Source organism: Natator depressus, chromosome 10 (genome assembly GCF_965152275.1).
Source record: "Natator depressus isolate rNatDep1 chromosome 10, rNatDep2.hap1, whole genome shotgun sequence".
Taxonomy (NCBI): domain Eukaryota; kingdom Metazoa; phylum Chordata; order Testudines; family Cheloniidae; genus Natator; species Natator depressus.
This window is the reverse complement of record NC_134243.1, coordinates 12,517,052-12,544,712: the sequence shown is the minus strand read 5'-3', so window position 1 is coordinate 12,544,712 and position 27,661 is coordinate 12,517,052. Positions and strand designations below refer to the sequence as shown.

Below are 27,661 nucleotides of genomic sequence, written 5' to 3'. Positions count from 1 at the left end.
AGACCTTGTATGCCCGAGTTCTGCCAGGGGGTCTAGGGCATTTTTTTTTTTTTGCACAGGACAGAGTTTGATGCAAATTGCTTGTCTCTGGCCACCCTGTGAAGCTGCTACCCCCCGCCCCAGAGGTGGCTGCACCTCCGCAGTGCGGGGTGTGTAGGGTTAGGGATGTTACTCATGGGGGTGAGCAATACAAGACCGATGCTGGGCTGTCTCAGACCACACTCATATGCCCCACCCACACTACCACGGGAAGGATGCCCCGCCCCACTCTCCTGTCTCCACTGCCCCTCCCACCCCCCTTGTACCAACTGCACTTCCGCATCCTCCTGCCCCTCCTGCCCGGCCCCTCCCCCATCCTCCGACCCCTTCCCCGTGCACCCTCCCGCCCCGCCTGTCTCCACTCCGGCTCCTCCCCCGGCCGTATCCGAGCTCCATGAATGAACGCGGTGGGCGTGGCCAGACGACGCGCAATGACGAGGGGGCGTGGCCAGATGACGCGAGGCGTGAGGCGCGATCCCGGAAGCGGCCCGGGCCCTGGTTGGTCGGCTCCGGGGCGGGGGGGGCCCCGCGCTTGTTGTTGTTCCCGGGACTCGCACACACAGGGAGGGTGGCTGAGAAGCGCGTCCCCGCTACCATTCCCCCGCGCCGCGCGCGTCCCCGCCTCCACCGCCACCTCCCCCCCCGGGCGCTCCTGACAGGCCCAGGTAAGACGCAGCCCCCGGGGTGCGGCCGTCGGGTCCGGCTCGGCTCGGCTCGGCTCGGCGGGGTGGGGCAGGGTCCGGCCCGCGCGGAGCCCTCGAGCCGGGCAAGGAGCGGCCGGGCACTTTGTAGCAGGAGCTGGAAATTCGCTGAGTCATCATCGCGTGGGACACGTGGTGTCTGTCCACCCCGTCCCGGGCCGAGCCGGGCCGGGCCGGACCGTGGTGCCGCGTCCGGCTCCGCGCCGGGAGCGGGGGGGGGGCGGCGGCTCTCACACACGTGGCTGCCCCGGGCGGGGGCCCCACCACGCGCTCGGCGCGGGCGGGCGGGGTGAGGAGCAGGTGGGGGGCGCTGCGGGGTGGGGGGCGCTCCGCCATGGGGCGCGCCGGCTGCGAGGGGAGGGGCAGGAGCCGGGGTGGCTCTGACCAGAGGGCAGTGGGGCTCCGGGTGGGGTGTGAGAAGTGGGGGCCGGCCGGCTTGGCGCTGGGGGGAGGGGCTGGGTGCATGGAGTGTGGCACGAGGGCGAGAAGCGGGATCTGGGCCATTAATGAGGCTTGGTGAGGTGTCGGGGATGATGCCCCCTTCTCCTGGGGATAGGAGGGGAGACGAGAAGGAGCTGGATGACAGTAGGGAGGGTACCAGGAGCATTTGGGGGGCAGTCATGGCTCATAGACTGCAGATGGCACAAGGGTCTTGGGGAGAAGAGTGCAGAAGTATATGGGATTAGCACTCTCCTGGTGGGACTATGTCAATGGGGCATTGGAGCAGGAAATCTGAGCAGAGGAGAGGTAAATGGAATGGATCAGAAAGATTGGGAAGGTCTTAGGACCAGAGTTTCCGGCAAGATGAAAAGCGGAGTCTGGAATGGTCTTTTAACTGAGGAGAGGGTGCCTGGCCAAAGGGGCATTGGGACAGGAGGCTTTAACTAGGCCAGAGACCCCAATCCCCCGCCTATCCTCTCCAGTCTGGAATGGGGGAGAGAGAGCGCCTGGGCAGGCATGAAGGAGAGTAGAGAGGGATGGTAGTTGGGAGTGAGGCTATGTCTACATGGCACTTTGGGCATTAAAACTTTTGTCGCCTAGGGGTGTGAAAAACACCAGTGTGGACAAACCGATTTGTCAGTGGGAGAGCGTCTCCCGCCGACTAAACTACCACCCCTCTTTGGAGGTGGTTTTATTTTGTCCTCAGGAGAGCTCTCTCCTGGCAACAAGGAGTAGCTACACTGCGTACCTTACAACGGCGCGCCATTGTAAGGTGCGCAGTGTCGACATAGCTTGAGTGAACACTGAAAGCCTGAAGGGAGTTAATGTTTGGGCTGGAAGGATTGCATCCACTAGAACAGGCTGTAGTGTTAGCAAGCTGTATGATTCAGCAAAGCAACTTTTCAGTTAAATCCTTCTGAATTTAGATAGTGCTGCTGGTGTAACATCTCCAAGTTGTGATGCTTTTTCTGAATTTAGCATTTGTGCATAGCTCATCTCTGAATGATTTTATTCTGTCCCCTTAAAGAACCCATGCAGCCCCATCACCAAGCATTCAAATGACATGCAAAGGAATCTCTATGCATGCATGTTGGTGGCACACAGGAAGTACCTGAGGAAGGGCAACTGCTAGAATTCATAAAAAGAAAAAAGAAAAGGAGTACTTGTGGCACCTTAGAGACTAACCAGTTTATTTGAGCATGAGCAGCTCACGAAAGCTCATGCTCAAATAAACTGGTTAGTCTCTAAGGTGCCACAAGTACTCCTTTTCTTTTTTCTTTTTACGAATACAGACTAACACGGCTGTTACTCTGAAACCTGCTAGAATTCAGATGCTCCTGTGAACCCTACTACTACATTAAAGGAAACTGCATATCCCTAGATATTTTTGTAATTCTTTGCATTGTGTTAGCCATGACAAATGAACACACCTTCATGTGACCTCTTGAGGTGTTGAAACCCTGTGTAAGGCACATGTTGCTTAATCACCTGCTCTACATGGCCACCCATGAGACTGAAAGAGCCTCCTGGTTTAGACATGGTTGTAGTAACATAAGATGCCTTGCATTTTGAATCAGAAATGGCCAGCAGTCCTCGCTACGGACAACTGGCATGTTTTCTATCACTGGGAAGGCCAAAAGCTTAAGCTAGTGGAGGAGGGTACCCTGTACCCACATTGTAGTGGTGGTTCTCATTAGCTTGTGCCATAGGATAAGTGTACAGATTGCCTAATTTTGAATGGTTCTTGAACACAGTTCTAGCAAAGCTGTGCCCTCTGACTCGGAGTTCTAAATATGACTGACTTTGAAGTGTAAAGAGAGCCTTGAGAATTCTGGGTAAAATCAGTATGGGTCCACAGTTCTGAGTGGAGCAAGGAGGATCTGGAAATACTGATAAGCAGGCATCCCTACTACTGGCAGTTTGCATTTTGGTGGTCTTTATCCTCCCTACACAATACACTAGTTTGCTTAGAAAAGAGTTTTTCTGGGCTAACAGTAACATTCTGTGCTGATGTGAGAAATGCAGGTTTGGTTTCCTGGTCCACTCTTTTCCTAGACTGGCTGAGAATGGGAATTCCGAGGAGGCAAAATGTTCCCCTTCTGAGGGGAAGGAGATGCTTATTAACAAACCCCACAATCCTTTAGATACATAGTTGCGCATAGTCTCATGTCTGGCCTTTGGCCTGATGAATATGACTCTGAGGAGGGCTACACCTGGAAAGGGGAAACATCTGAAAATGGTCTCCAGCAGTTCAGAGACCACACCCTTGATGAAGAGTGAGCGGGGAGGGGGACTTTAACATTCAGAGCATCTGCTCTGCGGTAGATTTGCCTGGTGACTGTGCAGGATACATCTGATCACTTTGGATTTTTAGACTGAGATAAGGGTGGGGAAACCTTATTCCTCTATCTTCTTCAGACAGGGAAGGAGATGGCACAAGCTAGAGAAACATCCCTGCTGAGGGGACAAAAGAGGGGGGAAGGGAGGTGTTCTGAACCTTAAAAACATGATTTAGTCAACTTTAGAGAGATCTGTTGCTGCTGCCAAGGGCCATTTCCTTTATCTCCCTCCCCCCATTCCTCTGTGTGTTGCTTAGTGGAGGAGGGGCCCTGTTCTATGGATCCCAGCAGAAAACAGGCCAGGAGATCTCAAATTGGGAACAAACCCCTTTGGGCAAAGGGGCTTTACAGAAAATGGAAAGGGCTCCATTTATTGTCTTGACCTGTTTGCCCCCTGGGTAGCTCCTCACTAGAGCAAAGCTGGGTCTGTGAAGAAGAACAGAGAGGTAGTGAGCAAATGCTCCTGTCCCACACAGTGGAAAACTGCATCCCTTTTTGTGGGATTTTGGGCCCTGTGTCTTTGGAAAAGGTGCAGCCCTGCTCCCAACACCAGCCCAGCCGGCATGTTCCATTATGCTGCTGCCATGGTTTAGTATTTAATTTATTTACCTTGCTGCTTTCGCACTGATGGAGTCGTGCTTGTCGCCTGCTCTCTTTCTCTCCCCTTCCGTGTGTAAACTAATGCAGAGACGCCTGCCTCCTCTTGTCTCTTCCTAAACATGATGGACACTTTTATTATCCAATGACAGTGCATAGTTTGGGCAGGACCGAGGGGGAGGGAGAATTAACCCTGTGTGTACCTAAAGAGATTCTCCCCACTGTATTTTCCACTGAATGCATCCGATGAAGTGAGCTGTAGCTCACGAAAGCTTATGCTCAAATAAATTTTAGTCTCTAAGGTGCCACAAGTACTCCTTTTCTTCAAAGAGAATGTGGAGGATAATTATTAATGAGGATATGGTTACAGAGTGCAGGGGCTGTGCTGGATCCAGTTAGCAGGACCCTTGGCAAAATTTGTCAGCGCTTTGCGCTCACACTTTGGCTTAATTGTGCTAAATGTTCTTTGAAACATTAGGGTTAACGCAGACCCCACCGCAAAAGTGCAGCATCTAAAAAATATGGAAGCAGAAATCCGCAAACTCTGTTTCTAATGTCTGAGGGCTGTGCACTTTGCAAGTTTCCCCTAATTCTGTGCCTTAGCCTCCATTGTTTTTGCAACAGATTGGCAGTCTTAGACATTACAAAATGTATGTCTTTATTGAATTAACTGTAAACGATTGGTTCAGTCTACCTTGTCAGTCAGTGTTCAGGTGCTCTATTGAAAACATGTAACTATATTGGAAGTTTGAGAACTGAAGGTGGGACGCCTGGGGCTTTTGGCAGCTGAAGTGGCATGGTGTGCAGTTTTGTTTTGTTTTTTATCCCACAAACACACCTGTACTTTGAGTATTTCATAGCTAGATGCCTGCTAAAACAGTGCAACTCTCTGTTATCAAGAAATCCCAAGCTCAGCACCCTATTGAGATGAATAAGCCCCTCGCTTTTTGCTGAGCGATTGTTTCAGGCTGTCTAAAGACTCAGGCAGGTAATGCTGCATTGGTTCATGTTTGGAAGACGTTCTTGTGACTGTAAAGCCTGGAAACTCTCCTTAATGAAAGCCATGATCCTGCTGCTCAGTTCTGAAGCAAGAGGTAGATCTGCAGCAAATTCCACTGGCTTGCAACATGTGGGACACTGCATAACAGTACTGTTATCTCTCCTCCTTGCTAACTATCACTATATAGGCTGAGAAAGACGTGATATAATAGTTGGCGCATAGGATGACGAAGGGCCATGAATTCATAAATCCTAATCCCAGTTCTGCCATTAAATCCCACTGTGGCTGTGAACAAATCACTTTACTGTGCTGGGCCTCAGTTTCAGTGTCTGTAAAATGGAATATTTATTTGCCTCTGGAGCTGGTGTGAGATTTAACTGATATTAGTAGAACATTATTTATCACTATATTTTATAAATGCACATGAAATCAGAGCTCTGTACCCTCTTTATATCAGAAGCTGTCTGCAGTACATCTGACCTCAGTAGCTCCCAGTCTCCCCTCCCTGAAACTCCAGGGTCTCTGTAACGTGACACACAGGCACGCTCTCATGATACCCTGAATCCTCTGCTCTATAACCACAAGGGCTCTGCAGCATCTGACTCAGTTGTTTACTAAACCACTGAAGACTGTCTGATCCCTGTCCAGGCTTCCCCAGAGAGAGCCTCAGAGTCCTGTCCTGGCAGCAGTCTGATTCAGTCTGAAGGTTTCTGAATCTGTTCTTTGCTTCTGGATGCTGGTTCTGATCCATAAGCGAAATGGAAAGCTGGCTAGCTGGGTGAATGTTCTTGTGTAGCTTCTCTCTAGAACAGTAAACACAGTGACTCACCCCTCCTGTGTGTCTTCTGTCCATTCACGTAGAAGTTATTGCCTCACGTATGCTTGCTCTCTGTGTGATTCACATCATCGGTGTATCCTTCCCCCCTTCTCTGTTACAGATGAATGACAAGTGTCAGTCTGCCTCTCAGTGTGTGTGTGAGGATTGATAGAGCAGGAGGAGGACTTGTGAATGATGGAGGGGAAGATACGCTCTGAATTCCACACTGCAGTGTCTTGGGAATCTATGCTATGTCTTCAGGGGACGGAAGCACAGGGCTTAGGGTTTAAGCATCTGCCATTCCCTCACCTGTCAGACCTGATGTCCTCCTTGGTGGATGTGTCATGTGGCCAGCTTTGTAGGCATGGTTAACTGATGTGACCATCTTGCAGGTATGGCATGTGGCGGTATGACGGTAGGGATTGGGTAAGTGTGTGCTTTTCACTGGATGAGAACAGTTGTCAAATTGAAATGCTCTGCAGGGGCCAGGAATAGCGTGGCTATTCAGCTTCTCGCAGCAGCAGCCAGGGCAGTCTGTCTGGCCTCTGACATAAGGGCAGGCTGTTGGCTATGGATTACTCATTCATGGTGACTAGCCACACTCCAGCTCCAAGTAGCCTGCCTTTTAAATCTTAAAAGAGACTTACAGGCAGAAGCAGGAAGAAGGGTACCAAGAGTTGAAAATAGCTTGTGGATAAACGGAAAGTTTGGGTAAGTCACAGAACAATTTCATTGGAAATGATCTAGCTGGATTTCAGTATGGCTGGACAGGGTGTATTCCTAGCATAATCTTCTGTGCTTAATTGAGACTATTGATGATTAATTGTCAGATAAAATTGAGAATTCCTTCCTGCTTAAACAGTACACCTCTGTCTGCTCCTTAGGAGGGGAAAAGTTGTTGCAGGTTTGGGGTGAGGGTCATATAGTCTCATATTACTCTACGTGCTGCTTCATGTGTGAATGGAAGCTAAAGAACTGTGGTGCTTCCTACTGGATAATTTATGTCCTTGCCAATGTTCCCTTTTGTACTAAAATGAGTTTTAACATCCAAGGCTACGTATGAACTACAAACAAGTGCATCCATGGCTGCTGTTAGCTACATAGTGACTGCTGGTATCTAACCCCGTCCTCTGAAAAGTGCTTTGGGAGCACTGGAGTGTGAAAAGTGCTATTCAAACCAAATTCTGATCTCATTTGCTGTGCTCTTCTCACACAGCAGTGCTGCCCCACCTTATCCTACTAGTAAGGGTTGTCTTGGTTGAGTGGGTGGGGAAGAGGAGAGCCCCAAAGGAAAATAATGGGTATTGCAGTGTGTGCCAAACTGAAACCATCAAATGTGTGATCCTGGGCTGAATAAGCAGAGCACTTCAAGCTCTCATGAGGATGCTGTAAGTCAGATCAGAACCATGTGGGGGTCAACTGCAAGGGTGTTGACAGAAGTGGGGCCGGATTTCCAATTAAGCACAGTAGGCACGTGCCTAGGGGCGCAGGTGTTCTAGGTGCAACTTACCTCTCTAAAACTGTGTGCAAGACAAAGGTCAGCTGTGGGTGGGGGGTGCTGAAGATGCTGTGCCTAGGAGCACATAAGGTGTAAATCCGGCCCTGGACAGAAGTGCTGTGGGATAACCTTATAATAAAAACACTAGCACTGTGGTTCTTTGTATACTTCCAATAAAAACACTTGTTTTAAATATAAATGGGAAACACAACCTTATAGAAACACTTGTCCCTTTACCAAGGGCATAATAATACTTAGTACATATTTATATATCACTCAGAAATGTGCCATGCGGCTTACAGAATAAAAGTTGTAACGGTCCCTGCTCCGAAAAGCTTGAAGTCTAACTTGAGACAGGAGGCTGCAAATGCAGTTAACAAGGAATAGGGAAAGAAAATGTTTATCGTAATAAGATCACACATTTATATAGAGCCTTGCAGACACCCCTATAAGGTATGTGCACTGGACACCATTAAAAATTGAATGTTTGCAGCACTGTGTGTACCTTTTCACTAAGGGGTTTTCTGGGTTTTTTTTCAGTCTGTGTACAGGAAATGCCACATACTATAGTGTATTTAACCACTTGTAGATGGTAAATAGCCATAAACAGCACCAACTGTGTAAGTATTCCTCTCCCCCCCCCCCCCCCCCGCTATACAGATGGGGAAATTGAGTCAGAAGTTAAGTAACTTGCTCGAGGCCTAAGAGTGCATAATTGTCTGTCAGGGTTACAACCAAATTCATGGTACTAAGTCTTGTTCAGACCACACCACGTGATGATCACCGGCATAAAATAAATTTATCATGGGATATTCAGTCACTCCAGTGATCTTATTTTGGTGCTTTTAACAGTACTATATTAAACTCTCAAGTAGGACTCTGTTCTCAAATAGCAGTGGACCTTGACTCCAATGTCTGTGCGTGAACCAGTATTTGAGAATTGATGCTTATGCAAGAACCAAATTCCTGTGTGGGGTCTTCTTCCAGATGCTGATTTTGCTTATTATTTACAGGTAATCTAGTGACTGCCACATATAACACTTGTAACAACCTGGGTCCTTGTTAAATTGTTGTGTGCACTAGAGTGCCTGGTCTGGTACCAAACATGGAGGAGTCTAGGACCTTCCTCTGAGCAGTGTGGAATGTAAATAGAGATCCCTTCAGCAGACATCCGAGCACAAAGCAACAGGTGACCAGAAGGGGGGTTCATCACACAGAGTCGCAGGAGGCCTTTAAAAATAAGCAGAGTTACTTTGGGTGGCAGACTACCCCCGACAGTGACCCCTGGGGAAGTCTCCACCCTCAGCACTTGCTTTCCACAATATTCCACATTTCTTCCCCTCTCTGAGCAGCCAGTGGAGTGTTCAGTTTTTCCATCGACTGGTGTAGAAAGTGCTTTGAAGACTCACTGGGTGAGGATCAAAAGCCTTTTTGTGTAATCGGTGGGTGTGACCGAGTCATGTTCTGCCCCCTCCCTCCTTCCTTTCTTGACTTCCCTTTTCCGTTTTCATTGGGCCAGGTGCCGGGTGTGCCCCTTTCCTTGCAGGGATTGGGGGGATGCGGGGGGAAGGAAGGAAGGGTTTCTGGGTCTGTGGGAATGTGAGCTCTAGCTCTCCAGCTCTGTAAACAGCTGGTGACTCACTGCATAGCTATGGCACCAACTGACTGCCAGGCCTGAGGCTCTGTGTGCGTGTGTGTGTGTGCGCGCGCGCACACACGCGAAGGGAGGGGGGTGCAGTGTGTTTTCTTTATACATGGGCAACTCGCTGCTCCTTTTACTCCTTAGGACCATTTGGCCAGGTCTAGGAGCCCTTCCTTCTTCCTGTCTGTGCTTATGATGTGTGTTTGTGTCTCTGGCTTGAGCAGGAGCATGCTCCTGCTAGGCGTAGTTAGTGAATACCAACTGTGACTGGGAAGTGAGGGAGAGGAGAACTGCAAAGGGGGAAAAGTGATGTCTGGACAGATGTCCGCGTGTGAGAGAGAAGACTCAGCCCTCCCTCAGGCTTCTTAGTTGTGCTGCAAGTTTTGTATTTCACATAGAAGAGAGGTCAGACTCCAGATCCACACCCATCCCTTTTCCCCCTCAGTAAGTGGTGAGGTGCCCTCCCAGGTGGGTTTGTGCTACTCAGTCCATGATGAATAGTGACCATTTGTCCAGGGCATTTTTAGTGGGCTTTGCTGAGTCTGCTCCTGCTGCTGGGGAGGAGGTGAGAGTAGCTGGCACTGCTGTGAGGATGGGGTGTAATACGACACAATGCACCACCCTGTGTGGTGCTGCACAAAAGACACTGCGTACCAGTCGCTTTAAGTGGCCCATTCATCATGAAGCGTCTCTCGCTGGTCTGGCTCATGTATTGCGTGATAGGAGGCAGTCGGGTGGGGGCGAGACATGCAGATGGAGAGATACTATCTCTGTCTCAGGCTGACAGAGATGAGGTGCTTTATTGAAAACATTCTGCAATCCAGGGAAATGGTTTTACTTTTTGTGATTTTGTTCTTTGTCTTTCCTCTCCCTCAATTGTGTGCATGTCACATGATGAAGTATCTTGACTGGTACAATTCAAGCAAAAGCAGCCTGAACTGAGCCAGCCTCCTTTACCCACACAACTCCCTGTCACCTCCTGCACCCCACTTTCATATGCCCTTGGACCTCCCACCTCCAGGGTTGTTTGCAGATATGAATGAGTTTGTTTACTCTGACGACCTCATGATGTCTTTTCACAGACATGACCTGAAGTCATCATTGCTTTTGGGCTTCTCTGTTTCCATGGTTACTGGCTCAGGGTTGGCTACTTTCCCAAGGTCACCATGGCAACTATCAGAAGGGAATCATGCTTGGGATGCTTTGGCTGTATTTTTCATCAATGATTAGAATGTGTGACACGATGCAGACGTGGAAATGGGACGGGGAGGGGGGCAGAACTCCCGCCAGACAGTCTGTGTGTTCTGTACACCCAGCACCACTGCAGCCTTTGAAATCCACTCCAGCTGCTCCTTGGGAGGGACAGACTCTGTGTCAGAGCTGGAGCCCTCGCACCCTCCCCAGCTTGTGTAGCCAAGATGCTGGGGAAAGTATAGGCAGATGCTGTGATGTCACAGCTGCAGTGCCCTCTTCTGTGGTAGGTACATCACGAACAATCACTCTGGCAATGTCATCTCTCCAACTTGGTGGGTGTGAAGGTTCTGGAACAAGGTCCCCCTGGACGGATTCTCTAAAGTGCTGATTGAAGGGGAGAAGTTAGCAGCGAAGGTGAGAGTGAAGGGCAGCTTCTCAGCAGAGGACGTTCTTTATGTAAATGGATACTCCTCTAGGAATATCAGACAGGTGACTTCTCGCAGCCTTAGGGTGAAACGTGAAGCAACAGTCCTGATCTACCGGGAGGCACAGAAACTCGCCCCGTGTCTTAATAATCGGTTTTGCCTGCTTTTTTAAAAGTGATATATTTGCAGTGTCTGTGGCTAAGGGTTAGTAATGGAATACCTTTCTTTCCCAGGCTGCTGGTTCAAAGCCAATCCAGGTCAGTAATGACCAAAATGGGAGGGGAGCGGTGGCGGTGGCGTTACTGTCTGGTGGCTTTTTCGTGTCTTTTGTGAAATGAGTTGATAGTCTTAGTCCAGTCCCTAATGGCTGGATCTGTAAATCTCAAAATCCTCCACAGGGCAGATGAAGAACTGACTGGCTCATGGAGACTGAACTCCCCTCTAGCCCTTAGAGGTGAGATAGCACATTGCCACAGTAGTGTATGGTAGCCAGCACAATTGCTACTTGAGGATGGAATCCAGTATTGATCTACTTCCTCGCACTTTTTCTAAGCAAAAATATTACCAAGAATTTAAAACAAGCCCCATTTAACGTCAAAAAACCAAAACAAGCTGTATTTACATGTGGCACTTGCTGGCAATAGAAGACCCTCCCATATGTGGCTGGAGGAAGACACTCCTCTCTGAATCCTTTTGGTGGTCCTAAAGGTTGATGGGTCACTATGTCTTGAATGTTGGGTCTGTTTCCTTCCCTATTCCCTTTGAAAATCCTGTTGTGTTGTTTTTTCCAGTTGCAATTTCTGACCAGTTCTGTCCAGGAGACTGTGCCCAGGTTATGACGACTAATCCCAAACCGAACAAGGCATTAAAGGTAAGGCTGTGGTGGGAGCCTGACTGAGATGATTCTGGGTAAATGGGATGGGTCAAGGAGCCATGGCGATAGTGCCAAAAGCCATTTATTCTCTGAGGGGTTCTGCTTGCAAATTAGTGTCAGAATGCTTCTTTGGTATCAGCTGGGAAGCACTTGTGAAGAAAGGATAGAGGGGCACTGATGATATAATGGGGGGTGAGGGGGGAAGACAAGAGTCTCTGGGATTGCACATAGACTAGAGTATCTGTGTTGGTATTAAGGAGACACATCTAACCAGGCGGGGGTTGGGGTGTATTGACAGCATCGCAAAACGTATGGTCTGCGGGCGTGAGAGACTGCTGCTACTAAGGGCATATGCACCTTGATAAGGAAGCTGCAGATTTGCAGATGTCTTACCTATAGATCTGAGTAGGCAGTGAACTCTTCGTAGACACACTTGCCTCATGGCTTTGATGGCACATTTTGCTGATGAGCATGTTAGAAATCCCTTCTAGTGTCTTGAGTCTCTCTTCCAGGTGCCCTGCATTCTCTGTAGATGTTCTTTTAACCCCTTTAAGAGGTTGTTTGTTTGTTTTTTATCCATAGTTATTTGCAGAACTTTAAAGGTTGAGAGAGGGAGAGTTCCTCTGTCTGCCTCATCTAACCTCCCTGTACTGTGGTCCAGTAAATGGGCCTGCAGCCTTACCACTTCAGAATGTGGTCTTATGAGCTAAATAGGGTTGGGTTTGGATAGTATGTGGATGGGAGACCTTCAGAAAAGAAATGCACAAGGTGCAGGAGGTGGTGGTGTTTTGTTTTGGGTCAGTACTGACCCAATGCCTCAGCATAATCCTGCAAGGCACTGTGCTGCTGGAGATAAGATGAAAAGCTATGGTCCTGACCCCTTGCGATAAAGATCCCATGGCATGTTTCAGCTCAAACAATTTTACTCCAGTCTCCCTAAAAGTCTCCTTGTAGTTTTATCTGGATAAGATATCCATTGCTGTATCCCCCTGCAAATGGCTGTGTAATGTTGGCAGAAAATATCTAGAATTCCCATCGCAGTGGTTTGTATGCCCTGAAGATACTATGCTAAAATATCTGCTATGTGCCACTGAGCGGTGGCTGCATTTCAGTGGTATGAATAGCCTGTAAAGTGCTTTGGGATAATTCTGTCTGAGAGGTGCGATACGAATATAGTTACATTACTGCAGGGTAGCATAGTTGCTTTCTTGCTTTAGCCAGGATGGCTGCTTAATACCTGGTCATGTTGCTTGCTGTTGACTGTTATCTCTGTGAAATTGATGCTTGTAGGTAAAGGAGGAGTCGGGAGAGAACGCCCCAGTGCTGAGTGACGATGAACTCGTGTCAATGTCCGTCCGGGAGCTGAACCAGCACCTGAGGGGTCTCACGAAAGAAGAGGTCATCCGCCTGAAGCAGCGGAGGCGCACGCTCAAGAACCGGGGCTATGCTGCCAGCTGCCGCATCAAGCGTGTGACACAGAAGGAGGAGCTGGAGAGGCAGCGGGTTGAGCTGCAGCAAGAGGTGGAGAAGCTGGCCCGAGAAAACAGCAGCATGAAGCTAGAGCTGGACGCCCTGCGCTCCAAGTACGAGGCGTTGCAGACCTTTGCTCGTACCGTTGCACGGGGGCCTATTACCCCGACCAAAGTCGCCACCACTAGTGTCATCACCATTGTGAAATCAGCTGAAATCTCATCCAGTTCTGTGCCATTTTCAGCAGCATCCTAGTGCCCTAGATGGGGGAACTAGCAGCCTTTCGGAGGGATGGGGAAAGGGCTCTTATGCACCGTTCCAGAGTCCTTGGTCACTTCAAGAATTGGCATTTTAACAATTCCTTCTCTTTTAAAAGTGCAAAAAAAAGAAAAAAATCTACAAAGGGAATGTAACTGGCTGCTCCTCTGTGAACTTAGTGGTTCCAGGAAACTCTTGTGGCTGGGATTTGAGCTCTGTACCTAGTTTGAGCTTTCTCTTCCTCCTCCCCCTGCCTCCCCAACCCTCTTTAAGCTGTGGGCAGCTTCTCAATTGGGAGAAGATACTGGAGGAGCCTTCATCTTCGTGAATGATGTTCAAGAGCCAGCTAACAGATGGACTGTCGAAATCATGTGAGGTGAATGTATAGAGAAGAGTTTCCTTCAGTGGCATCCAACTCCTATTAAGAAGTTGCCTCACCCCACCACCACCTTCATCTGTCATAGCAGTGGCAGAGAAATAAACTCTGAAGCAGAGTGCATTCCGCCATGCACTGCGGGGAGGAGAGGAGGGTTGGTTATATAGAGGGGTAATATCTTTGGGTCAGACCACACCAGTTAGGAAAAACCTTCCTGTCTTCAGCCCATACTGGTTACCAGTTTACATGTTTTAATGCACCCCATACCTGTGTGGCCTATAAAGCTAAATTGCAGCCTCCCTTATACAAAGCCAAGTCTACCAAGAGCTCCTTCCCCAAGATGTGCCTGTAAATTGGGTATATTTATGCAGTTTATTTCTTCCAGATGATCCACAGGTTTGTAATAGTGGTTTATTCAGGGTTCCTTGAAGCTCAAGGGAGGAAGGCACAGTAAAATTTAAGAAGGGAGGTATGTTGGGGGGCATAGAGAGAAATAATAGAAGTATTGCTGGACTGAGGCAGAGTAGGTTGCCGTGTGGGGGAAGTTGTTTTTCTGGAAATCAGCCCTGTGGAAAGGTGTTTCCGTAGAGCATGCTAGAAAGATGTGTTAAAAGCACTGAAGTAATGAGAGGGCCAATAGCACATGGGTAAGAAAATCAATGCCAGCAGAGACTCCTGGATGACCGAGGTAGTGGTGGTTAAAGCCTTTGCCTGTTAGAACAGTGACCATCCCAACCTCAGGGGCCATGTACACTAGTCTTTGCCAACAAGAGATGGGGTATGGGATGCTGGGTGGAAGCTGAAAAGAAGAAAGATTCTTAACCCGATCTCAGTCATTAAAGCTGGGTTCCAAAGAGTAGAAAAACCTACAGTGTTTTGTGTTGGGAGGGTTGAGAGAACTTGTCTGAAGACAACCCTGAAACTCAACATTTCTTGGGGGTGTGAATTATCTCAGATGCATGGAGGGCAGGATTGGAATCAGTGGCTTTTGGGGGATAGTAAAATTGGGGTCGAGAAGTAGGGCTTATGGTTCTGAAGGATAATTGGGAAGAGGTAACCGTGGATCAGCAGTGGGCAGAAAAGAGGAAGCCAAAGGAAGAAGAGTCCACTCTTCTTTAACAGGACTGAAAAAACATTCTAAGTTTCCAGGTCTGAGTGTAAATAGCTATGTTCATGTTTGTGTGTTTGAAGTAGGAAAGAAAAGGGATTGCCTGGTGTTCCAGAGTAAGTCAAAGATTTGTGGGCTGTCAGATGCCTGTTCTAAAGCAGGTGAGAAGAGGTTGAGACTCCTGAAGTTTAAGGTGACTGGAGGAGATGGCTGATGCTCATATTCAGAAGAGTTTGGTAGACTCATGTTCCAGAGTAAGGTACAAAGGAGAAGATGGAGAAAAATGATTGGTGTTCTAGTTTAACTGAAAAGGATAAAGGAAGATGCTCGTATCATTGAAAAGGACAGAAAATTAGCATCCTAGACCAGTGTAGGATACCGTTTGTGAAGTCATCTTGTGTCTTGAATAGCAAGAAGAATGCACAAGTTTAGTGAAGCTCTGTCTTTCTTCTAAAGACAAACACAAGTTGTTGTTGGCTCACTTTTATCCAGTTACTGGGAATCTCTGGGTTTCCCAAGAAGGTACTTAAGTCAAGTAGTTGAAGAGGCAGAACCTGGTTCTCATTCAGTCCTAAACATCTACACTGATGACTTTACTGAGCCATAGAATGTGTAAGAGTAATGCTTCCTTGATGGCTTTTACCCCACCAGATTAATCTCCTCCTGGAGGAGACAAACAGGAAGTTACCAACAAATATAGTTTGGATGGTATTTAGCTCCTCCACTTCCTTACCATCTCCTAACAGGCAGATTGATGTCCTGATACCAGTTATTGGCTCCCCCAGCAGAAGCTGAGTAAGAGAAGAGAAGACCCTTTTCATGTTCTGTAACTCAAAAGTATTTGGAAATCTTCCCAGATCTTTAAGGTGCCACCATTAATACAGGCAACGTTTAGATTCCTAGCACTGGGATTTGAAAAGAGAAAAACAGAAAAATATCCGGTGGACTTGGAAATAACTGAATGTTCCCCATTTCTAGAATAGCTCCATGAAAGTCTTGACATTCCTGAACAGATAAGACCACCACCCGGGGCATCCTTCACTGCACCAAGGAAATGAGATCGAGACAGGAGTGTAATGGGGAATTTATACGTAATTCTGTGGGGTTCTCTTGCTGTTGGAATGAGATGAGGACTAGATCTGAGTTCTTTACTAGTACTTCCATTGTGGCCGAGCATTTTCCAGTTCTCTGAAGTGTGCCAAAGGCTTGTCCAAGTGATTGCTGATTTAGTGCTAGTAGGCGCGTAGTCTCTGATCACTCAATCAAGAATGAGACCTGGGTGTTATTAAAGCTGATACCATAACTATGGTAGGTAATCCATATTGGATATCCATAAGGACCACGTGGAAATATTTAAAAAGAGAAATATATATATATATAAATATATTATATACATTTTATCATACAGATTTTTCGTAATTTTTTTTTCCAAGTTTGATACTGTAAATCTTTACTAAAAGAAATTGCCAGTCCAGGGCTCCTTGGGTGGTGATTTGGGGGGAAAGGAGGCGTGCTGGCTAACTTCAACAGGTGGGTCAGAATTGCAAGGTAACCTAGAGGGAGTAACAATCTGAAAGCTGCTCACCACGTTGGAGAGACAACTCCCTCTCCCTTCTTCCTCTGGGGTTTGTTTCTGTTCCGTCCTGCACTTGCAAGTCTGATGCCCAGGGCAAAAGCCACATGAGGGGAATTGGGCCAATGCTTGCAGAATCAGTAGGAGAGCCCTGTTGAAAAGGAGTGCTTATTTCTCTTCAACCCTCCTTCCACTCCCTGCTTGTCTCTCCTTACTGCAGTAACTAGGGCTCCTTTCTTATCTTGTCACACCACCACTAGAGGGAAGCAACGAGCCTTAATTTCATGAGGATTAGGCTCCACTTCTGAACCCCAGGCCCAGAATTTTCCTCCGATACCCACCCTGTGCATAGGAACCACAGTATGAAGGTGGGGACATTAGAAGCAGCCAGCGGTATGTCCCCAACCCACAGTTGGGGCGTTGTGGGATGTTTACATTGGGCAATAACAGGTCCTTCTTATCAGGGGCTTCTCTGTGCTCCTGTATGTGCATTTGTTGTGCTCCTGACTGGGAATAGTTTCCCACTAGAGAAGCTTCAGAGCCCTGTGAAGCAAGTTAGCATCTCTGCTCTTGCCCAGCTATATCTTCTGCCTGAGGAAACAACATTTAACGAGCAAAAGGGTTGTGCGTTTTGTAATGCCACATCTTTCTGGGACAGGCGAGGGAAGGCAGCAGGCAAAATGAATAATGGCTGGGAGGGGCGAGGGAGTGGCAAGGTTTATGTATTGCTGGGATAGTGGGACATTCAAGCTACAGTGCGACTCAAAGCCCGAGGAGGAGGCATTTTTTTCTCTCTCAGATCATTTAAACTTTGTCATGATTGTTTTCATTTAAAGAAAAAAAACTTTTGTAATGTGGGTTTGTTTTCCTTTGTCATCTGTACTTCAGTCTGCTGGGGTGTTTCTGTAGATGGTGGATCTTTTGCATTCTTTTTTTTTAAATGGTAGATCTTCTGTTTAAGTTTTTTATCACCAACTCATTCTATCCTCTGTGGTTATTCAGTAATTTCATTTCAATATTTATTTTGCTGCTTTTTTTATTATAAAATAAATTATTGATATACCAAGTAATGTGGATTCCTGTTTGTAAGGCGTGTAGCCCTGTGTATGTGTCCACCACGGTCTCTTGACAGCCACAACGTAATTTATTGCTGTAAATTTAGCTGCAGTGACTGGTTTTTTGTACCTTTCCAATAAAGCATTTTCTGGTTTCAGAGTTGTGCTGGTGTATGGTCAGCATTTTGGAGCCTGAATTAATCTTCAGTAGAGCACTTTCCTTAACCTAATCTTTTATTTCAGCCTGTTCGTTTTATAGCTTGCTGGGGCCTGCTATTAAAAAAAAAAAAAAACAACAACCCTTGCCTTTAAAAGCCAGGCTGGGCATGTGCAGGTGTTACTCTGCTAAGGCCTGGTGAGGAGTTGTAGGAGACCCAGGTTTCTTGACCACATAGCAACAAACTGTTTACCCCTGTGCTAAGCTGCTGGTTTGTCAACTCACCTCATCTCAAAGCCATGATTTAGGTGCTTCAGGGAGCTAGCGTGTACTCCACTCCCTTCATAACCGGCTTCCCCACTGACAATTTTTGGTGCCCTAGTCATTTTGAAGTGGCATCTGGTTCAGCATCTTCCCTGGCCCGCTTGCTTCTACTTTCATGATTCATCTGGAATTGACTGTGTGTGTTCCTCTACACCAAGCTGCACTTTTTGCATACTCACAGTGGTCTCTAGCCACGCAGTCTCTACCTATAGTCAATAGGCATTGTACTTTGATGGGAAGAAGCCCCCCAGGAACTAGCATGTGCTAGCACTGCAATTGGTTGTATTCTTCTTTCTCAGTCAACAGGGACCCGATTAAAGTGCTGACAGTACGTTAGCTACTCTGCAAGACAGCTCCTATCCTGGAGAGCTTACACCGTAGAACGGTTTTTCCTCAAACGTGGGTACGATGGCGGGGGGGGGGGTTGCCTTCTTTTCCCCTTTCCCATCTGTTTCTCTCATCTTGAAACAGCTGGTACCCTAAGCACTAGCTGCCATGGGTCACAGACCACATTTTAGGAACTGCAGTTACAGAAAACAGGGTGATTGAGGTGGTACCTTTTAATCCCTTAGTTCATTATTTGTGGGTAGCCTTAGGAGGGAGTTGAATGGAGGTTAGGCAGGTGTTTAATAGACCAGGGCATTAATTAAAAAGGGGAGTTAAGGCAGACTTGATTAGAGGAGTACTAAAGCTGCATAGGTGCTTTAGGCCAGGATAAGCAGGTTAAACATGCTAGTGGATAAAGACACTTCAGTGGGGTGGCTGAGACACACGTGATGTGGCCTGAACGAGGAAGGCTTAGTTTTTGGTAAGACCCAATAGGAGCACTAGAGGAGCCAGAGTGGCTGGGGTGGTTGATGTAGAAGTAGATTCTCCCCCCACCCCCAAACTCGTCTTCTTCTGACCCAACTGTTACGTTGTGAAGACAGGGACTAGATTCAGTGACCGTTTAGTATAGGAGGAGGATGCAACATTGAAGGAGTTAACTTCAGATGACCTAACTTGCCCCTGGAGTACCAGTCAGAAGTTCAGCTCCTGCAAAAGATAGACTAGTCCCTTCCCCTGAGAATTGCAGGGAAACTGCTATAACCTGCAGAAGAGAAGCTTCAGTAGAACAGGGATGGAAGGTAGCTGCCCTGCTCTGTAGGGACCACGCTGGCTTTAAGTGGAGTGTAGCCCTCTCTCTGCCCCACTGTGGTAGTCCAATCATACAAAGCCACGCCCAACTTTAAGCTTAAACTCCCTTAATTCTCTTAGTTTTGCTCTATTTGCACAGTGCCTAGCACATAGTAGTGCTAGGCATGGACCAGGAGCCTAGCATGCTACCACAATCCTATGTCCCTTCGCTAAAGAGCGTACAATCTAAATAGTGGGTATTCATCCACAAAGTGGGTATTCACCCACGAAAGCTTATGCTCCAATACGTCTGTTAGTCTATAAGGTGCCACAGGACACTCTGCCAATTTTACAGATCCAGACTAACACCGCTACCCCTCTGATACTTGACACCATGCAAGGCACTGCATGTAGCCGTATGGACTGGAAATCCATCAACCTCATGAAGAAACTTGCACAAGTACAGATAGATACCATCTTCCTTTCCAAAGGCAAATGGATGGACATCATACCAAATGGACTGAAGGTGAAAAATCCATTGCTATCTACATACTGCACAGATCAGTGAGAGATTATGCCACACACTTTCAAAGAAACTGAGGAACCACCTGATCGGCATCCTATACAGAAAACAGGAAAACATCAAAAAAGAGCTCTCCAACCTGGAAACTCTCATAAATAACCAACCTTCCATACAAACGGACTTTACTAAAATAAGACAGTATATCTACATTACACACTTCCTCTCTACAAAGGAAAAAGGACTGTAAGCTGTCTAAAATCCTACCTGCCACCTGGGGCCACAATAGTGGTACCCCTAACTCATCCAGCAATATCGTCAATCTATCCAGCTACACACGCAGCCCAGCAGAAGAGTCTGTCCTATCTTGCAAAAAGAAAAGGAGGACTTGTGGCACCTTAGAGACTAACACATTTATTTGAGCATAAGCTTTCGTGAGCTACAGCTCACGAAAGCTTATGCTCAAATAAATGTGTTAGTCTCTAAGGTGCCACAAGTCCTCCTTTTCTTTTTGCAAATACAGACTAACACGGCTGCTACTCTGAAACCTGTCCTATCTTGGGGACTCTTTCTGCCCTGCCACCCCCACAAGCATGATACAGTTCTGTGGTGATCTGGAAGCCTTTTTTCGCCATCTCTGACTCAAAGAATACTTTCAGAATAACACTGAACAGCACACATACACCGATACCCTCCACCAACAGCACAAGAAGAACTCCTCCACGTGGACAACTCCTGAGGGTCAAAATGACAGTCTGGACCTATACATCAGATGCTTCCGCCGACGTGCACAGGCAGAAATTGTGGAAAAACAACATCGCTTGCCTCATAACCTAAGTCATGCAGAACGCAATGCCATCCACAGCCTCAGAAACAACCCTGACATTATAATCAAAGAGGCTGATAAAGGAGGTGCTGTTGTCATCATGAACAGGTCTGACTACCAAAAGGAGGCTGCCAGACAACTCTCCAATACCAAATTCTACAGGCCACTTTCCTCAGATCCCACTGAGGAATGCACTAAGAAACTGCACCATCTACTCAGGACACTCCCTACACTAACACAGGAACAAATCAACATACCCTTAGAGCCCCGCCCGAGGTTATTCTATCTACTACCCAAGATCCACAAACCCGGAAATCCTGAACGCCCCATCATCTCGGGCATTGGCACTCTCACGGGAGGACTGTCCAGGTATGTAGACTCTCTACTCAGATCCTACGCCACCAGCACTCCCAGCTATCTCCGTGACACCACTGATTCCCTGAGAAAACTACAATGCATTGGTGATCTTCCAGAAAACACCATCCTAGCCACCATGGATGTAGAGACTCTCTACACAAACATCCCACACACAGATGGAATACAAGCTGTCAGGACAGTATCCCTGATGATGCCACGACACAACTGGTCGCTGAGTTCTGTGACTTTATCCTCACGCACAATTATTTCAAATCAGGTGACCATATACACCTCCAGACCCGTGGCACTGCTATGGGCACCCGCATGGCCCCACAATATGCCAACATTATTATGGCTGACCTCGAACGACACTTCGTCAGCTCTCGTCCATTCACGCCCCTTCTCTACCTACGCTACACTGATGACATCTGGGCCCATGGGAAGGAAACCCTGGAAGAATTCCACCACGATTTCAATAGCTTCCACCCCACCATCAACCTCAGCCTGGACCAATCCACACGGGGAGTCCACTTCCTAGACACCATGGTGCAAATAAGTGATGGTCACATTAACACCACCCTATACCGAAAACCCACCGACCGCTATGCCTACCTTCATGCCTCCAGCTTCCATCCCAGACACACCACACAATCCATTGTCTACAGCCAAGCACTGAGGTACAACCGCATTTGCTCCAACCCCTCAGACAGAGACCAACACCGACAAGATCTTCACCAAGCATTCTCAAAACTATGATACGCACGCAAGGAAATAAGGAAACAGATCAGCAGAGCCAGATGTGTACCCAGAAGCCTCCTGCTGCAAGACAAGCCCAAGAAAGAAACCAACAGAACTCCACTGGCCATCACATACAGTCCTCAGCTAAAACCTCTCCAACGCATCATCAGTGATCTACAACCCATCCTGGACAAAGATCCCTCACTTTCACAGGCCTTGGGAGGCAGGCCAGTCCTCGCCCACAGACAACCCGCCAACCTGAAGCATATTCTCACCAGCAACTACACACCGCTCCATAGTAACTAACTCAGGAACCAATCCATGCAACAAACCTCGATGCCAACTCTACCCACATATCTACACCAGCGACACCATCACAGGACCTAATGAGATCAGTCACACCATCACTGGTTCATTCACCTGCACGTCCACCAATGTAATATACGCCATCATGTGCCAGCAATGCCCCTCTGCTATGTACATCGGCCAAACTGGACAGTCCCTATGTAAAAAGGATAAATGGACACAAATCAGACATTAGGAATGGCAATATACAAAAGCCTGTAGCAGATTTAAAAGTAGCCACCCTGCAGCAAAAAAACTTCAGGACCAGACTTCAAAGAGAAACTGCTGAGCTTCAGTTCATTTGCAAATTTGTTTAATCCTGAGCTGATGGTGTCAAAGACTGTGACTGGCTTGCCAATGACAAAAGCAGTTTCTCCTCCCTTGGTGTTCACACCTCAGCTGCTAGAAGCGGGCCTCATCCTCCCTGATTGAACTAACCTCGTTATCCCGAGCCTGATTCTTGCTTGCATCTTTATACCTGCCTCTGGGAATTTCCACTACATGCACCCGACGAAGTGCGTATTCACCCACGAAAGCTTACGCTCCAATACGTCTGTTAGTCTATAAGGTGCCACAAGACTCTTTGCCGCTTTTATTAATCTAAACAGAGAAGGTGAGACAATAGAGGGAGCCAGGAACAGGGGAGAGCAGAAGGGACTACCACATCTTAGATGTGCTGGAGCTGTAATTACACTTCTCATTATGCGCCTCGGGGGGTCCACTACCAAAACTGTGATGTATAAAGTGATAGGCAAATACCCCCTAGGACTTGAAAACGGGGGTAGCTCTTAACAAGGTCCGCTGTAGAGAATATCCACACACGGCTCTGATTGGGTTGTAGATCCCTAGCCCTGGTGGGTAAAACACCAGTGGACTGAGCTGTAGTGTAGGCAGGAATGTCTGTGAGGGGAGGGCTCCTGCCTCATACTGGGAATGAGGGGCGATCAACAGGTTATCTCAAGTGCTTATATACAAATGCACAAAGCCTTGGAAACAAGCAGGGAGAACTGGAGGTCCTGGTGATGTCAAGGAACTATGACGTGATTGGAATAACAGAGACTTGGTGGGATAACTCACATGACTGGAGTACAGTCATGGATGGTTATAAACTGTTCAGGAAGGACAGGCAGGGCAGAAAAGGTGGGGGAGTAGCACTGTATGTAAGGGAGCAGTATGACTGCTCAGAGCTCCGGTACGAAACTGTGGAAAAACCTGAGTGTCTCTGGATTAAGTTTAGAAGTGTGTGCAACAAGAGTGATGTAGTGGTGGGAGTCTGCTATAGACCACCGGACCAGGGGGATGAGGTGGATGAGGCTTTCTTCCGGCAACTCACGGAAGCTACTAGATCGCATGCCCTGATTCTCATGGGTGACTTTAATTTTCCTGATATCTGCTGGGAGAGCAATACAGCGGTGCATAGACAATCCAGGAAGTTTTTGGAAAGCGTAGGGGACAATTTCCTGGCGCAAGTGCTAGGGGAGCCAACTAGGGGGGGCGCTTTTCTTGACCTGCTGCTCACAAACCGGGTAGAATTAGTGGGGGAAGCAAAAGTGGATGGGAATCTGGGAGGCAGTGACCATGAGTTGGTTGAGTTCAGGATCCTGACGCAGGGAAGAAAGGTAAGCAGCAGGATACGGACCCTGGACTTCAGGAAAGCAGACTTCGACTCCCTCAGGGAACAGATGGCCAGGATCCCCTGGGGGACTAACATGAAGGGGAAGGGAGTCCAGGAGAGCTGGCTGTATTTCAAGGAATCCCTGTTGAGGTTACAGGGACAAACCATCCCGATGAGTCGAAAGAATAGTAAATATGGCAGGCGACCAGCTTGGCTTAATGGTGAAATCCTAGCGGATCTTAAACATAAAAAAGAAGCTTACAAGAAGTGGAAGGTTGGACATATGACCAGGGAAGAGTATAAAAATATTGCTCGGGCATGTAGGAAAGATATCAGGAGGGCCAAATCGCACCTGGAGCTGCAGCTAGCAAGAGATGTCAAGAGTAACAAGAAGGGTTTCTTCAGGTATGTTGGCAACAAGAAGAAAGCCAAGGAAAGTGTGGGCCCCTTACTGAATGAGGGAGGCAACCTAGTGACAGAGGATGTGGAAAAAGCTAATGTACTCAATGCTTTTTTTGCCTCTGTTTTCACTAACAAGGTCAGCTCCCAGACTGCTGCGCTGGGCATCACAGAATGGGGAAGAGATGGCCAGCCCTCTGTGGAGATAGAGGTGGTTAGGGACTATTTAGAAAAGCTGGACGTGCACAAGTCCATGGGGCCGGACGAGTTGCATCCGAGAGTGCTGAAGGAATTGGCGGCTGTGATTGCAGAGCCCTTGGCCATTATCTTTGAAAACTCGTGGCGAACGGGGGAAGTCCTGGATGACTGGAAAAAGGCTAATGTAGTGCCAATCTTTAAAAAAGGGAAGAAGGAGGATCCTGGGAACTACAGGCCAGTCAGCCTCACCTCAGTCCCTGGAAAAATCATGGAGCAGGTCCTCAAAGAATCAATCCTGAAGCACTTACATGAGAGGAAAGTGATCAGGAACAGTCAGCATGGGTTCACCAAGGGAAGGTCATGCCTGACTAATCTAATCGCCTTTTATGATGAGATTACTGGTTCTGTGGATGAAGGGAAAGCAGTGGATGTATTGTTTCTTGACTTTAGCAAAGCTTTTGACACGGTCTCCCACAGTATTCTTGTCAGCAAGTTAAGGAAGTATGGGCTGGATGAATGCACTATAAGGTGGGTAGAAAGCTGGCTAGATTGTCGGGCTCAACGGGTAGTGATCAATGGCTCCATGTCTAGTTGGCAGCCGGTGTCAAGTGGTGTGCCCCAGGGGTCGGTCCTGAGGCCGGTTTTGTTCAATATCTTCATAAATGATCTGGAGGATGGTGTGGATTGCACTCTCAGCAAATTTGCGGATGATACTAAACTGGGAGGAGTGGTAGATACGCTGGAGGGGAGGGATAGGATACAGAAGGACCTAGACAAATTGGAGGACTGGGCCAAAAGAAATCTGATGAGGTTCAATAAGGATAAGTGCAGGGTCCTGCACTTAGGATGGAAGAATCCAATGCACCGCTACAGACTAGAGACCGAATGGCTAGGCAGCAGTTCTGCAGAAAAGGACCTAGGGGTGACAGTGGACGAGAAGCTGGATATGAGTCAACAGTGTGCCCTTGTTGCCAAGAAGGCCAATGGCATTTTGGGATGTATAAGTAGGGGCATAGCGAGCAGATCGAGGGACGTGATCGTTCCCCTCTATTCGACACTGGTGAGGCCTCATCTGGAGTACTGTGTCCAGTTTTGGGCCCCCCACTACAAGAAGGATGTGGATAAATTGGAGAGAGTCCAGCGAAGGGCAACAAAAATGATTAGGGGTCTAGAGCACATGACTTATGAAGAGAGGCTGAGGGAGCTGGGATTGTTTAGTCTGCAGAAGAGAAGAATGAGGGGGGATTTGATAGCTGCTTTCAACTACCTGAAAGGGGGTTCCAAAGAGGATGGCTCTAGACTGTTCTCAATGGTAGCAGATGACAGAACGAGGAGTAATGGTCTCAAGTTGCAATGGGGGAGGTTTAGATTGGATATTAGGAAAAACTTTTTCACTAAGAGGGTGGTGAAACACTGGAATGCGTTACCTAGGGAGGTGGTAGAATCTCCTTCCTTAGAGGTTTTTAAGGTCAGGCTTGACAAAGCCCTGGCTGGGATGATTTAACTGGGAATTGGTCCTGCTTCGAGCAGGGGGTTGGACTAGATGACCTTCTGGGGTCCCTTCCAACCCTGATATTCTATGATTCTATTCCACCCCTTCTTTTGGAAGGGGCAGTAAAGGTACCCCAAAAGTTAGGAAGAAACAAGTCTTGCAGCTCTGGTAGTCATTGTCTGCAACAAGGTGCCCTCCCTGGAACCTGCCTCTGGCTTTCTCCAGTCACCAAGACACACTGGCCAAGCCTGGGGTTCAGCTCTAGATTCATCTAGGGCAGGGGTGGCCAACCTGTGGCTCCAGAGCCACATGTGGCTCTTCAGAAGTTCATTTGCGGCTCCTTGTGTAGGCACTGACTCCGGGGCTGGAGCTGTAGGTGCCAGCTTTCCAATGTGCCAGGGGGTGCTCACTGCGCAACCCCTGGCTCTGCCACAGGCCCTGCCACAGGCCCTGTCCCTACTCCAATCCTTCCCGCCCCCTCCCCTAGAGCCTGCCATGCCCTCACTCCTCCCACTCCCCCTCCAAGCCTCCTGCAGGCCACGAAACAGCTGATCCAGAGGTGTGGGGAGGGAGGGGGAGGTGCTCATCAGGGGGGCTGCCAGTGGGCAGGAGGCGCTGGGAGCAGGGGGAGCTGATGTGGGGCTGCTGACGTATTACTGTGGCTCTTTGGCAATGTACATTGGTAAATTCTGGCTCCTTCTCAGGCTCAGGTTGGCCACCCCGGGAGAGGGGTTGTTTTTGGCATAAGAGCCTGGGACTCATCTGCGAGGAGAGGCAGCGTTCTGTTTAAGGTGTTTCCTAGGTCTTTGTTCTCCATGCATGTTCACCACTCTTTCAACATTGAAATTAGGTCACCCTAATGAAAGAGCAGCAAAGAGTCCAGACAGACCCCAATCATTGTACGCAGTGGGTCATGCCTGCTGTTTAGGGGCACAGCAGCCACGAGCATTCAGCCTTACACACAGGGCTGCTGGAGGCCGATGGCACACTCTTGACTTTGGTGGTACATCAGAGCGCGTTCTTTGCGAACAAGAGCTGGCCTACATCTAATACATGAGGGCTTGGCCACGGAAGACCGTTGTCATTGTCTGTAGCAGGACTTGCACCTGCTGCCAATAGAGATGAATGCCCTGGAGTTCAGACTCCATGCAGGGATGTAAGTTACATTAAGTTTATATTCTTGTGCAAGTCTTTATCCTAGCACATTAGGCAAGTGCTTTAACAGCTGTGCTATAGTCACCTTTGCTATCTGTCCGCACCCCAGTGGTTGAAGCAACCAACCTCTGTCCCAGATCTGACATCATTACCCCCCAGCCAGCTGGGGTAGGGAAGACCAATGTGTTCAGCTCAAGTGACTTCTTTGCTCATGTTGCTTCTTTGATGCCTGTGCTGTAAAACCAAACAGCTTTGTCAGTATCCGCACAGGGCACCTTGTCATGCCTGGCAGCTGCTCTCTTGTCACGAAGCTGGAGCGAGACCTAGACAGGCAGGAGAATGCTCCCACCCCTCCCAAGACTAGATTTGCTGCGTGCAGGAGTCCTACACAAGGCTCTAGCTATACCTCCAGACAGGCAGCCTGCAGAAAGCTGCTTCTCCAGCTGAGGAGGCAGCAGCAGTGCTGGAGATAATCGGAGGGAGCCGCCAGACCGTCTCAGCTACACGCTGCTGTTACAGTATTGCTGTCACAGGGTTTCAGTGAGACGGGGAAGCTTCTCTGATCAACTCTGTTTACTACTGTCCGATCACTGCTGCAGAACACTGGTCAGCCCAGTTTGAGGTTGGGTGTAACCTCTCTGACAACGCCAGAGCACAAGAAAGGAGGTAGAAGGGATGCAGAGGAGAGCACTGTGTTCTTCCAGCCTGGAAGAGGTGATGTGAAAGCCAGCAAGATGGGAGGACTCCCCACCAGAGCCAGGGCATCATGGTACATTTTGTCCACGCAGGCATTTCTAGGGCCCCAGTTGCCATAATGTCTAGAGGTCAATGCGATGCTTCTGAATTTATGAGTGTCAGTGTTGGATGGCAGAGAGCTGCTGGATCACATCAGAGACTCTCCCCGCCAGATGGGTAACAAGGCTTTGCCAAATGAAGCGCTCACTGGAGTGGTAATAGAAACATCCATTTATTAGGAAAAACAAGAACCTTATAAATAGTAAAATGCGGGATT

General features: G+C 48.2%; 2 protein-coding genes across 9 annotated transcripts in view; one reads left to right on the top strand and one right to left on the bottom strand.

Annotated features, from left to right (window-relative positions):
• LOC141994819 (lysosomal alpha-glucosidase-like) overlaps nt 1-5,985 on the bottom strand; it is a 29,812-nt gene extending 23,827 nt beyond the window's left edge. The window contains exons 1-2 of the mRNA XM_074965215.1: nt 5,947-5,985; nt 4,130-4,233 (exon numbers count right to left, since the gene is read on the bottom strand). Coding sequence (XP_074821316.1) covers nt 4,130-4,233; nt 5,947-5,970 — 128 coding nt within the window. The 5' untranslated portion in view covers nt 5,971-5,985. The remainder of the gene's footprint in view (nt 1-4,129; nt 4,234-5,946) is intronic.
• On the top strand, nt 644-16,606 carry MAFK (MAF bZIP transcription factor K). Of its 8 annotated transcripts, none has more exons than XM_074965222.1 (3): nt 644-704; nt 11,485-11,564; nt 12,858-16,606. In XM_074965222.1, the coding sequence occupies exons 2-3, from the start codon at nt 11,529-11,531 to the stop codon at nt 13,290-13,292; spliced, it is 471 nt and encodes a 156-aa protein (XP_074821323.1). In that variant the 5' UTR covers nt 644-704; nt 11,485-11,528; the 3' UTR covers nt 13,293-16,606. The 8 variants fall into 8 exon arrangements, with proteins under 8 accessions (XP_074821323.1, XP_074821328.1, XP_074821325.1 ...); XM_074965227.1 differs by lacking the exon at nt 644-704 and adding an exon at nt 6,285-6,326; XM_074965224.1 differs by lacking the exon at nt 644-704 and adding an exon at nt 8,517-8,844.
• The last annotated feature ends 11,055 nt before the right edge of the window (nt 16,607-27,661 follow it).